Genomic DNA, 13668 nt, shown 5'->3' with positions numbered 1-13668 from the left:
ATAAAGATGAGTTACTAAGAAAAAAAAGTTAGAGAAAAAAATACCCCAAAATAGAACCCCACAGAAAGGATGGGGGGAAGGGAGGAATAAGAAGGTGCCGTGTGGGAGAAGTGTACAATAGAGATAATAAGTAAGCAGGGGGAAGGGGGGTGCCAACAGATAATATCTAAAGGTGGAAATTGAAAACATGGCAGGATATGCATGTTATTCAGAAACAGGAAGTTAAACATCAGAAGAAACAACAATAAGAATTAAAAGCAGTTGCCTCAAGGAAGTGGAAATGGGTAGCAGAGAGCAAGGGGCGTGAAACTGTTGACCTTGCAGTGCTATTTTACTTTTTAGACTATGTACAAGCTAAACTTGATAAAGTCACAATTTTAATTAAAAATTATTACCACTCGGCAAATATAAAATTAAATGCCTCTGTCATTTGATGCTGGGTTCAAGTTCGAACTGGGTCCACTAAAATGGGGGGACACTCCTCACTGTCGGCAATGTCACGCACAACCCAGGAAGTCGTCAGCTTCTAGGCTTCTGGCAAAACCGCACCAAGGGCAAAGAATCAGCCAGGAGTGTAATGAAGGTTAAATGGAGCCCTGACTCAGAGCCCTGACTCTTTGAATTCCAAAGGAGAAGCACCAGGACTTAGCAGGTGGAGGATTTAGGCAAGAAAGTGAAGGGAAAGGAAGGAAACCCCTAGTTAAGATGCCTTCTTTCCTACTGGATTCCCATTCTATTATTTTTCTAAAAGAGCTCAACTAAGAACTTCATCACAGGCTGCTTTAACAAATAACCAGCTCTGGTCTTTTATCCAGAATATACACAATAATACTGCTAAAAAATTATAATACTTTTCTTATTTTTATACTTTTAGATGATATATTTAGAAAAATAAAGAAGTTCCTAAATATTGAGTGTAATGAAATAAATAAATAAAGATTCAGTCTATTCAGTATCGTATCTTTGACTAGTGCTGTTTTAAATTTAATTTTAAACTAGATTTAAAGTTACCATGAGCTCATTCCCCCATCACTGCCCAGCAATCAGTTACCACAGCTAATGAACACCTGACATACAGAAAACTCTAAAATAAAGATTATTGAAAAGCTTTAGTTTCATACTGCAACTTTTAGATGCAAAAAAGATTTATAACTAAGAAAATTTGACTAGAAATACAGAACAGATATATATCCTATCTAAAATTATATATATGTGTGTATGTATGTGTGTGTGTATATATATATATATTTGTTAGAATAGCCTGTTATTATTACCAAATTCTTAGCTGAGCTCTTTAAAATATATATGTAAAATATACCTAAGTATGTATGTATGTATGTGTGTGTGTGTGTGTGTGTGTGTGTGTGTGTGTATTCCACCTAAAATAGTTTCATGCAGGAAAGTTCACTGTTATGAAACTGTTGACCAAAATTATAAATCCAACTAGACACATAGCTTTTTTTCTCCTGACCCAGATCCACCCAGGAGAAAACAAGCTTAAGAACCTTAACCACGGGGAAAGTTCAGGCAGCATTTTCTCTATAATGCCATTATTACCAGTTGTTAAATTAATTCTATCCGACAGGTAAAACAATGTCCTACCCCAAAATTCCCTGCTCTCAGGGTTGTAAATTAAAGGTATCATTTACCTTAATGACCTAAAATCTACCAAGTTTCTTTTGGAATACATTATCCAAAACTCAGAGTTACTTTGAAAAATTAATATTTGGGAGTCTGTGACTCTAAAATGTTTTAAAATATTTTTAAGGAAGATTCTGAAGGAAAGTCAGAAGCACAAATAGAAAATTATATAACTGAACCAATCACCCCTCATGTCATATCATTCCTTCTAATACCACACATCATTGGAACGAAGTGGTGGTCACAGTACATACAGAGAAAAGGAAGATGTGATGGGGAAGAGAAGTCACAGGAACTGAGTTGCAGTAATGAGTAGTGGGTTTTAATTATTATTTAATTTTTATTGTTTATTATTATTAACTTTATTATTATAGCACAGTTATATAGGGATAAAGAACAGATAAGGGATGTTATGTTAAAGTATTTAGGATTGTTAGCTGGTGCTTAGTTGGAATATGTAACTAATATTCAGAATTGTTAGTTAATATTTACTTATTGGAATAAAAAATCTGCATAAAATTTTTTAAGCACCAAAACACAAATAATAGTAAAACAAATTTAAGTGAAAAATTTGCTTTGGGATCCGATTAGAAAAGTACATAGGTCGGATGGGATAGACAGGTGATGGACATTAAGAGGGCACGTGTTATGATGAGCACCAGGTATTATATGTAAATAATGAAACACTGAACTCCACTCCAGAACCAATATTGAACTGTATGTCAACTAACTAGAATGTAAATTTTAAAAAAAGAAAAGAAAAGTACATAGGTTAAAATCTTGGAGCTTGGGGCTCCTAGCTGGCTCAGTCAGTGAAGCATGTAACTCTTGATTTGGAGTCATGAATTCGAGCCCCACGTTGTGGGTAGAGTTTACTTAAAAAAAAAAAATCTTAAGCTTAATTGTTAGCAGGTCCTTTAAAATTCGTCTAGTCCAACCTTTGCAGGACTCTCTTCTTCAATATCCATGACAAAGAATCACCCACCTTCTGTTCTGAACTTCCCAAAGCAGGGAGTTCACTAGGTCCCCAAAGAAGCCTATAATTATTTCATTATTGAAATCTTTAATCACTTGCAGGTACTAATCATTACCTCAAAGCAACAGTAAAGAAGCCTGCGTATATTCTGCATAAAGGCCCTTCAAACATATTTATATATAAATGGACAGATTCAAACAATGGTTCAAAGGCAATAAAGTGGATAAGTCTTAAGAATAACATTCACAGAATGTCATCTAAGTCATCCCAGAGGAAGCAAAAAACTTCAGTTCAGAATCCTCGTTTAGGGGCGCCTGGGTGGTTCAGCTGGTTACGCATCTGAGTTTGCCTCAGGGTCCTGGGATCCTGGGATCAAGCCCAGCATCCAGCTCCCTGTGTAGTGGCTCCCTGCTTAGCGAGGAATCTGCTTCTCCCTCTCCCTCTGCCCCTCCCCCTGCTTCTGCACATGCTTTCTGTCTCTCTCACTCAAATAAATAAATAAAATCTTAAAAAAAAAAAAATTACTGGTTTAAAATATTATAAGCATTACTACTAAAAGTAGTAATTTTAAATTTTTCAACACCAGTCTTTTTTAATTTAAATTCAATTAATTAATATATAATGAATTATTAGTTTCAGAGGTAGAGGTCAGTGATTCATCTGTCTTTTTTTTTTTTTTTTAAGATTTTATTTATTCATTCGACAGAGATGGAGACAGCCAGCGAGAGAGGGAACACAAGCAGGGGGAGTGGGAGAGGAAGAAGCAGGCTCGTAGCGGAGGAGCCTGATGTGGGGCGATCCCACAACGCCGGGATCACGCCCTGAGCCGAAGGCAGACGCTTAACTGCTGTGCCACCCAGGCGCCCCGTGTGCCACCCAGGCGCCCCTCATCTGTCTTATATAACACCCAGTGCTCATTACATCACGTGCCCTCCTTAATGTCCATCACCCAGTTACCCCATTCCCCCACCTACCTCCCCTCCAGCAACTCTCAGTTTGTTCCTATGATTAAGAGTCTCTTAGGGTTTGTCTCCCTCTCTGATTTTGTCTTGTTTTATTTTTCCCTCTCTTTCCCTATGATTGTCTATTTTGTTTCTTAAATTTCACATATCAGTGAGATCATATGAATATTATCTTTCTCTGATTGACTTATTTCACTTAGCAAAATACCCTCTAGTTCCATCCACCTCGTTGCAAATGGCAAGGTTGCAATTTTTTTGATGGCTAGATAGTATTCCATTTTGTGCGTGCGTGTGTGTGTGTGTGTGTGTGTGTGTTTATATATATACACACCATATCTTCTTTATCCATTCATCTGTCGATGGACATCTGGGCTCTTTCCATAGTTTGGCTCTTGTGGACATTGCTGCTATAAACATTGAGGTGCAGGTGCCTCTTCGGATCACTACATTTGTATCTGTGGAGTAAATACCCAGTAGTGCAATTGCTGGGTTGCTGGGTACCTCTATTTTCAACTTTTTGAGGAACCTCCATACTGTTTTCCAGAGTGGCTGCACCAGCTTGCATCCCCACCAACGGTGTAAGAGGGTTCCCCTTTCTCTGCATCCTTGCCAACATCTGTTGTTTCCTGACTTGTTAATTTTAGCCATTCTGACTGGTGTGAGGTGGTATCTCATTGTGGTTTTGATTTGTATTTCCCTGATGCCGAGTGATGTTGAGCATTTTTTCATATGTCTGTTGGCCATTTGGATGTCGTGTTTGGAGAAATGTCAGTTTATGTCTTCTGCCCATTTCTTGACTGGATTATTTCTTCTTTGGGTGTTGAGTTTGATAAGTTCTTGATAGATTTTGGATACTAGCCCTTAATCTGATAAGACATTTGCAAGTATCTTCTCCCATTCTGTCTGTTGTCTTTTGGTTTTGTCGACTATTTCCTTTGCTGTGCAAAAGCTTTTTATCTTGATGAAGTCCATATGGTTCATTTTTGCCTTTGTTTCCCTTGCCTTTGGAGATGTGTCTAGCCAGAAGTTGCTGTGACTGAGGTCACAGAGGTTGCTGCCTGTGTTCCCCTCTAGGATTTTGATGGATTCCTGTCTCACATTTAGGTCTTTCATCCATTTGAGCCTATTTTTCAACCGCAATCTTTCAAGTCAGTCTTTCAAGTGCCACCTTTATGATTTTGCCACACCCACAATAATCACTATTATTTAATAATACTTTAATTCATTTCTTAAGTTAAATGAAGTATTTTAAGAGAAATCTTTATATTGTTGTTGTAAATGGAAAACCCATTTCTATTTGTCATATGCAAACTAACACTAAACATAAATACATAACTCTAGTGCACCAACCTATTACCATGTCACATACCAATGGTGGTATGCATTTCACCCTACGCGGAAAAATGGTTTAAAATATCTACTATCAAATTTTTTGGAAACATATTAAAGAATTATAAACTTCTTAAAGCATGTCCTACAGAACATTCCAGATGAAAGGCTTTTGAATTGAAAAAGGTTAAAATCAGTAGGAGTCAAAAAGACCCTGACTACCACTTACTAGTTATGTGTCCCCATTAAGCCTCAATTTTCACAACTGTAAAACAGGGATTAAAGGAGCAGCTACTTCATAGGGAGTTCTATAAACTGAATGAAATCATGCAATGCTAGAAAGCAAGTGAGCCACAATGTATACCAACCACTAAAAGTGGTATTAGCCCCGACTACTAATATTTCTGTAGTTTGAGAAAATCTCAAACGTTACCCATCTTCACAAAGACCTTTTTAGGTGGCCCAGAAATCAAGATCTTTAAAGATACTGTATTACATCAGTAAATGGAAAATTTATTAACATATTTACTCTGCATTAACATATTTAAAACTGCATTTCAGAGACTACTTGGAATAGCCATTATACTTCGAAATCCAAAAAAAGCATTTCCACTATACACAGAGAAGTATAGTTATGTTTTATGAAATCCTTTATCCCCAATCTAGCACTGACATTAATGCGAGCTAAATCTAAAATGCTACACATTCATACTTATGCAAGTTTCATAAATCTTTATAAAGAATTTTACAGTAAAACACTTACAAACTTAGTTTTGCAAAGCTCTCTTGTGCATTATGCTTTTCTCGCTCATACGCACTTTCAACTTCTTTGAATTCATTCTTGATCATTTCCAAATCTGCAACAGCTTCTGCTTGGCTGGCCTTTTCTACCTGCAAAGCACCTTCAAGGTCTCGAATCCGTAACTACCAAATAACAGAGAAGTAATTAAAACAAGCAAGGAACTGCTAGCATCAAAGACTAGTCAAATTGAATAGAGTCCATTAGCAGCAGTTTATCATTCATCCAAACACTGCGTCCTTCCTGCTTTGGTTTAAAAAGGAAAATAAACAAAAGACAGTGTATTCCCTTTCTCAACGTGTTTAATGGAAGGGAGGAAGAGTGGAAGAATGGTTAACTGTGCTATGGAAATGCCTAATCCAAGTGCCGAATTCTGACCTACTATTCCATTTGGATACTTCTTTTATAAAACATAACGAAATTAGTGGTTTTGGAAAACAAAAGGTAAGTATTCTTCCTCTCTCATGAGAAACATCATTACATTCACATCTTTAGAAACCCAGGAAAGCTAACAGATCTTTTTTATTCCTAGAGATTTTTTACTGTAGAAAAGTAAAACTTTTATTATCAAATAATATGATTTGACTAAAGTATTTATGAGCGTAGTTATATCTAAGATTTGATATCTAGGATTTGCTTCAAAATGATATAAGGATGGGGAGTAGATGGGGGCAACAGATAAAAAATACAATTGACTGGAGGTAAATCTTGAAGGGATGGCTACGTGGGGAGTTCATTTTGCCATTCTCTCCACTTTTGCATATACTTGAAACTTTACATAATAAAACACTTTGAAAACTAGATTCTATGTAAACATTGACAGAATAGATAAACAAAGTACATTCCCATAAAAGAATAATATGCAACTTTATAAAAAAAAAAAAAAAACTGCGAAACAACTTTTGAAAAGGAGGTTCTCTGTGTGGTGTTAACATAGACTGAAAAAGCAAAGTCCAGATCAGTGTATGTAGTATGCTGTATTTTGGGTAAACAAGTGGAAAAAATTAAGTAGCAGGCAAGAGGGTAGAGCGAAGGGAGAGACAGGAGTGAAAGCAAGAGTTCTCGATCATTTAATATTGTTTTGATTTTTGAACTTTGTGGATGTTTTACCTTTCTCAGAAAATTTAATTAAAAATAAAAAATAGACCGCTAAGGCTCAGAAAAAGTGGGGAGTGGTAGAAAATGCTTTACACTAAATAGAATATGGGCTTTAGAACCATAAAGCTCACATTTAACTTCCAGCTCTACAAATGAACTTATGTGACCTTTGGCATGTTACTAAAACACCAAAGGCCTGAGATTCCTCATCTGTAAACAATAAATAATATTAATAATAATAATAAACAGACTACAGGGTTGTTACAAAGATCTAATGAGGTAATATTCATCTAACATATATTTAACATTACACATGTATGTATAATATTTATTTAATAAATGTTTGGATAAATATTTATTAAGCACTTAATATGTGCCAGGCAGTGAGCTAGTCCTCAAGATACTATACAATAGGGGCGCCTGGGTGGCACAGCGGTTAAACGTCTGCCTTCGGCTCAGGGCATGATCCCGGCGTTATGGGATCGAGCCCCACATCAGGCTCTTCTGCTATGAGCCTGCTTCTTCCTCTCCCACTCCCCCTGCTTGTGTTCCCTCTCTCACTGGCTATCTCTATCTCTGTTGAATAAATAAATAAAATCTTAAAAAAAAAAACGATACTATACAATAATCATGAAAATAGTCTTAGTTTTGAGGAGGTCCTCATCTTTAGGAGAGGAGAGACCACAACAGAATGTGATAAGTGTCTCCTGTCCCAGAAGCAGGCACAAAGGGCCACGAAATCAGAGAAAAGCTATGAAGAAGCCTCCTGGGGTTGGCAAAAGATAATGTGAGCTAAGAAAGATGATGTCACCAAGAAAAGAAGCCTAGAACAACATGAAAATTAATCCATACAAATAATAAGCACTAGAATTATTATTTGTAATTATTCAAAAGTATTTTGGAATAATCAAAACATTCTTACACTAAAGTAAGGACATAGAATAGATCTGATGATACAGCTTGGTATATTTTCAAATTTGGTCTTTTAAACTTTATTTTTCTTTGCTATTTTGTCTAAATCCAATGTTGACAAGTAAAATAATAAATCTAGGAAACATTTTCTTCCACCTGCATTGCTATCTTCTTTCAGAAAATAAGCACACTCAATCGCAAATGATAAACCAATCCAACTGAAAGAGAAGTAGGCTTCAAATTGATAATTCTGAGTCAACTCTTTGATTCTACTTTCTCATTTCTATGAGAACAACTTTAACAACAGAATACTTCAAACATACATTTAACTACAGTTTATGATAAGATGATGATTAATTACAACTATTTAGTGGTCTCATTTGCTTTTAAACTAATCTGAAACTGAATTTTACTAGGTGTACCTCATTGAAAATACTTGCCAATATTTATAGATATATGATTCAAATATAAACTTTGGCTTTTTTTCTGAGTCATAACATGAAGTTAAATATCAAATATTAATTTTAAACTATATGAGTAAAAAATATACATGTAACAATTTTTATTTTTGTAGCTATTAACTATATATCCCCTGGCATAAATTGTAACTACAATGAAAAACTTAATTTTGAATTATACTTCTTTCATAAATTTAAAACGTTAGCCTTAATGCTTATTGATGTCATTTTGGGTGATTCTATCATTTAAAAAAAAAGAAAAAAGCTTAGGGACGCCTGGGTGGCTCAGTTGGTTAAGTGTCTGACTCTTGATCTCAGTTCAGGTCTTGATCTCAGGGTCGTCAGTTCTAGCTTCGCATTGGGCTCCACGCTTAACTTGCACAAGTTTGCTTAAAATAAAATGCACTCAAATACATGGGCCTGAGAATTTTGTGGGTAAAGGGGGCATTTCATTAAAGATAAAGGTTTTTTAAAAATTTATCATAAAATTCTTATAAGCTTAGTTGCATCCTATATTAAGACCTGTTTAAACAATTAAAATTTAATGTAAGGGAAAAATCTAAGTCTTAAAAAAAAATCCAAATTAAATTAAGAAATTGAAGGGTGCCTGGCTCAGTCAATAGGGCTTGCAACTCTTGATCTCAGGTTCTGAGTTCAAGCCCCATGCTGGGTGTGGAGCCTACTTGAAAAAAAATTAAATTAAGGAACTTAGATTTCTGGAACTTTATATGAAACTTTATACACAACATAGGCCATGGGCCAGACTTGGTCCATGAGCAGTAGTTTGCCAACCCCTAGCTGGAATGCCTTCCTATCTCTTAGAAATTACTTCTCATTCTCTAAGACCTGGAGGACACTTTCCTTAGGATGCCTTCAACTAATATCCCTCTCAGATTTCATCTTTATTATGCTCTCATAGTATTTTAGTATTTTATATTTCTATCCATACATTTATCTGTATAATCTATATAGAAGTTAAATATACAGTATTTCTGATAATGGAAGTAAGTTCCAAGAGTAGTCTCTTCACCTTTATACCTTCAGCTCTTAATACAAGTGATAAGCAATGTCCACAGGCTATCTACTCAATAAATGAAAGTGCATATTTTTTAGGTGTTTTCAAAAAGAAATTCATCCCATGGCTGTTGATGAAAAGAACACTACAATCAGCAAGTCTTTCTGTAACAGGCCAGATGGGAAATATTTTGGACTTTGCAGGCCATAATGTCTCTAATGTAACCACCCCCCTTTGCCACTGCAGCATAAACGCCCCACAGAGAAGACAAAACCTCCCTCGAACAGGAAGTGGGTGAGATTTGGCCTGTGGGCAGTAGTGTGCCAACCCCTCCTCTAATAAAACCATCCTCAACTATCTCCTGAGAGCAAACAGAATAATGAGTGTCTTAATGATATGAGACCATTCTTTTTTTTTTAATTTTATTTATTTATTTGAGAGAGAGATAGCGTGGGGGAGAGGCCAAGGGAAAGGGAAAGAATCCTAAGCAGACTCTGCACTGAGCTCGGAACCCCTCGTGGGGCTTGATCTCACAACCTTGAGATCATGACCTGAGCTGAAACCAAGAGTCAGGGCCTTGACTGACTGAGCCGCGCAGGTGCCCCTTTGCTACCCATTCTATACCTTAGCTGTCTGAACAGAATGCTGCTTTTCCCAACTTAATTAAATCCATACCAAAAAATTTTTGCTTATGTTTTACCTGAATAATTTCAGAATTAAATTTTGATTCCAAATGAGCTGCTCTTTCTGCTTCAATATTTTCTTCTAATTTCCTCACTCTTAGAGTAGTTGCCTGAAAACAAATTAAAAGTTTAAACTCACAAACGTTGGTATTTAAAATGGATATGGATCTCTGCAACAACAGGGATGGAGCTAGAGAGTATAATGCTAAGCAAAATAAGTCACTTAGAAAAAGACAAATACCGTATGATTTCATTCATATTTGGAATTTAAGAAACAAAACAAGTGAACAAAAGAAAAAAGAGAGAGAGACAAAGCAAAAAACAGACTTAACTATAGAGAACAAACTGAGGGTGACCAGAGGGGAGGTGGGTGGGGGATGGGTGAGACAGGTGAAGGGGATTAGGAGCACACTTAATCACGATGAGCACTGAGTAATGATAGAACTGTTGATCGCAACATTGTACACCTGAAACTGATATAGCACTATATGTAAACTATACTGGAATAAAAATTAAAAATTTTTAAAAACGTGAATATGGATCACACTTTAGATTACTATAGCCTCGTTTTTCTTCTGCTTTTGCAAGACTGTAAAAGGCATGTTAAAATATCATGTGAAAATCATGCTCGGGAAGAATGCTCCAGACCTTGCCTTTTTTTTTCTTTTTTATTGACATATAATCCATACATAATAAACTGCACATATTTAAAAGTGTATAATTTGATAAGTATATATATATATATATATATATATATATATACCCATGAAATCACTGCCATAATGAAGACAAGAAATACTTCCAGGACCCCTAAAGGATTCCTTATATCTCTTGGTAACCTCTTCATCCAGCCCTCACCACCCCACCCCCATCCCCAAGTAACCACTGATCTGCTTTTTGTCACTATCGATCACTGTATTTCCCAAATTTTCATATAAATTGAGTCATACAGCATGTGTTCTTTATTGCCTGGCTTCTTTCTCCCAGAATAACTATTTTGAGAATCACCATGTGGTTGCATTTATCAATAGTGTATTCCTTTTTATTGTTAAAGTGTTCCACTGTGTTGATACACCACACCGATTTATCTGTTCACCAGTTGATGCACATTTGAGTTGTTTCCAGTTTGGGCTATTACAAATAAAACTGCTATGGGCCTTCATGTACAAGTGTTTGTATGGGCAAACACTTCGATTTCTCTGAGGTAAAAAGTGAAGGAAAGAATGACGGGGTCACATGGTGGGTGTATGTTTAATGTTTTATGAAACTCCCAAACTTTTCTAAATTGTTTATAATTTTATACATCCTCACCAACACTTGGCATGGTCAATGTTTGTTTTTTCATTTTGGGGGAAGAGGAGGTTTAAGACATTCAAAAAGGCATGTAATGGGTCTTCCATTTCAGTTTCAATTTGCATTTCCCTAATGACTAATGACATTGAGCATCTTCTCATATATTTATTCACCATCTGTATATCTTCTTTGGTGAAGTATCTGTTCAGATCTTTCCCCATTTTTTAATTGGGTTTTTGTTTTCTTCTTATTGAGTTTTGAGAGTTTATATAATCTGCATACAAGTCATTTACTGGATATGTGATTTCCAAGTATTTACTCCAAGTCTACAACTTGTCTCTTCATACTGTTAACAGTGTCTTTCACAAAGCAAAAGTTTTCTTCATGATGAAGCCCAATTTATCAATTTTCAGGCAAGAGACAACTTCTGGCCAGAATCAGAGGTCAGGAGCTTTATTTCTGAATGCCATTTCTGTTGAGAAAATGCAACCGTGAGAAGCACTGGATTCCTAGTCCCTAAAAGGGAACTGGTCATGACCAAAAGCCTATTGAGGGCTGAGCAAGTAGGGCTACAGGGATCCCCAGTTGCAGATGTCTCAGGATAATAGTAGCAAAGAAAAGCCATGCCTAGAGTCCTGTCCATCAAATAAAGATGGTTCAATAGTGGTGGAGTAAGGCATTACTAATTTTTTTTTTAAAGATTTTATTTATTTGACAGAGAGAGACAGCCAGTGAGAGAGGGAACACAAGCAGGGGGAGTGGGAGAAGGAAGAAGCAGGCTCATAGCGGAGGAGCCTGATGTGGGGCTCGATCCCAGAGCACTGGGATCACGCCCTGAGCCGAAGGCAGACGCTTAATGACTGTGCCACCCAGGCGCCCCAAGGCATTACTAATTTGATTTCCTTTTCAAGTAAAATCTGGGCAAGAAATTATCACTTAGCTTAAGCTGAAGTTTTTTTAAATGCAAAACTTGATTAATTGATTTTGCCTCTTTCCTTCACAATTTTTTTTTTTTTACAGAATCATAGCAAGAAGCAGCGTAAGTAAAAACTGGATCATTCACAAATTAAGCAAGCCATCTGTGAATAAGTAAGAAATTACTAGACTTATCTTTGAGCAAAGCAGATTCCCATAATATCTTGTTATAGAACAGAGCATAAACACAAACATCCCTTCTCTAGAGGCCTTTGTAGATACCTCTTACTACTAATGGCCTTCATTGTCAGGAAGCAATTCTGCTTCAGGATTCAATCACTCTGTGTTTCACAAATATGAAACTCACAAACTATTTTTTCACACTGACTTATTTGCTTTACTTAGATTCTGCAACCCTGTCAATAATATTTCTTAAAGTGTTAACTCATTTCTTTAAAAGATTTTATTTATTTATCAGAGATAGAGAGCAGAAGCAGGGGCAGAGGCAGAGGGAGAGGGAGAAGCAGACTCCCCGCTGAGCAGGGAGCCCCATGCGGAAGTCGATCCCAGGACCACAGGATCATGACCTGAGCCAAAGGCAGATGTTTAACCAACTGACCCACCCAGGCGTCCTGAATTAACTCATTTTTAATGAGTTATTAGAAAAGACTTTGTTTCTAGAAGGCAGACAAAGCAGTAAGTCCCAATGTGATCTTTTGGGTCTAAAGATAATTTAAACCCAAAACAATAAAATGATTTTTAAGTTAGTAGAGTACAATATCTTTAAAGGTAAAATCTGACATGTATATCCTATACTACTAGAGTATTTAGAAGTAACAGGCATTCCACTGAAAGATGAAGCTGGTAAATATTCATAATTTAGTCTGGTAACTCAAGACTCAAGATTCAAAAAAAAACTGGAAATGAAAAAATATAAAACTAAAGAGTTATTATTATTTTTTAGGTGTAATAATAATTGGTATTGGGGTGCTTGGCTGGCTCAGTTGGTAGATTATACAACTCTTGATCTCAGGGTCATGAGTTCAAGCCCTACACTGGGTGTAGAGCTTACTTTAAAAAAATTTTTTTTAATAATTGATATATTTTTTTAACTCCTTTCTTTTTTAAATATATACAAAAATGTTCATGGACGAAACTATATGATGATGTCTGGATTTGCTTTAAAATAGTCAAGCTGGGGGTTACAAGAGGAAGCTGATATTCATAAAATAATATCGGCCACTAGTTGATCATTATTAAAGCTGAGTGATAGGCACATGGGGTTCCTTTTAGTATTCTCTCTACTTTCATGCATGATTGAAATTTCCCATATTGAAAAAATTTTTAAACAAAAGCAAAGGAAGTATGGTGGGAAACTATGGTGCTGACATCATTATTTATCTAACAAAATTCTATTCTGATGACCAAGAATCATTAGAATGAATTAAGCCATTCATGCCTAGGCAGAAAAAGTCAGTGGGACGGTGGGAGTTTAAATCAATCAATTCCTACCTATATTGTTGAAATATTAAGATAATCAAAGACAATATTCCCTTCATACTCACTACCACCTTTCTCAAAACATGT

At 36.0% G+C, this 13668-nt stretch overlaps 1 protein-coding gene across 8 annotated transcripts in view; it reads right to left on the bottom strand.

The window, feature by feature from the left end:
- CCDC171 (coiled-coil domain containing 171) overlaps positions 1-13668 on the bottom strand; it is a 303540-nt gene that overhangs the window by 229478 nt on the left and 60394 nt on the right. For all 8 annotated transcript variants that reach the window (XM_034663934.1, XM_034663935.1, XM_034663937.1 and 5 more), the window contains 2 exons: positions 9891-9983; positions 5672-5832 (listed from right to left, as the gene is read on the bottom strand). In XM_034663934.1, the coding sequence (XP_034519825.1) occupies positions 5672-5832; positions 9891-9983 (254 nt within the window). The remainder of the gene's footprint in view (positions 1-5671; positions 5833-9890; positions 9984-13668) is intronic.

This window comes from Ailuropoda melanoleuca, chromosome 7 (genome assembly GCF_002007445.2).
Source record: "Ailuropoda melanoleuca isolate Jingjing chromosome 7, ASM200744v2, whole genome shotgun sequence".
NCBI classification, from domain to species: domain Eukaryota; kingdom Metazoa; phylum Chordata; class Mammalia; order Carnivora; family Ursidae; genus Ailuropoda; species Ailuropoda melanoleuca.
Note: the sequence above shows the minus strand (reverse complement) of the source record. Positions and strands in the feature narration are given on the sequence as shown.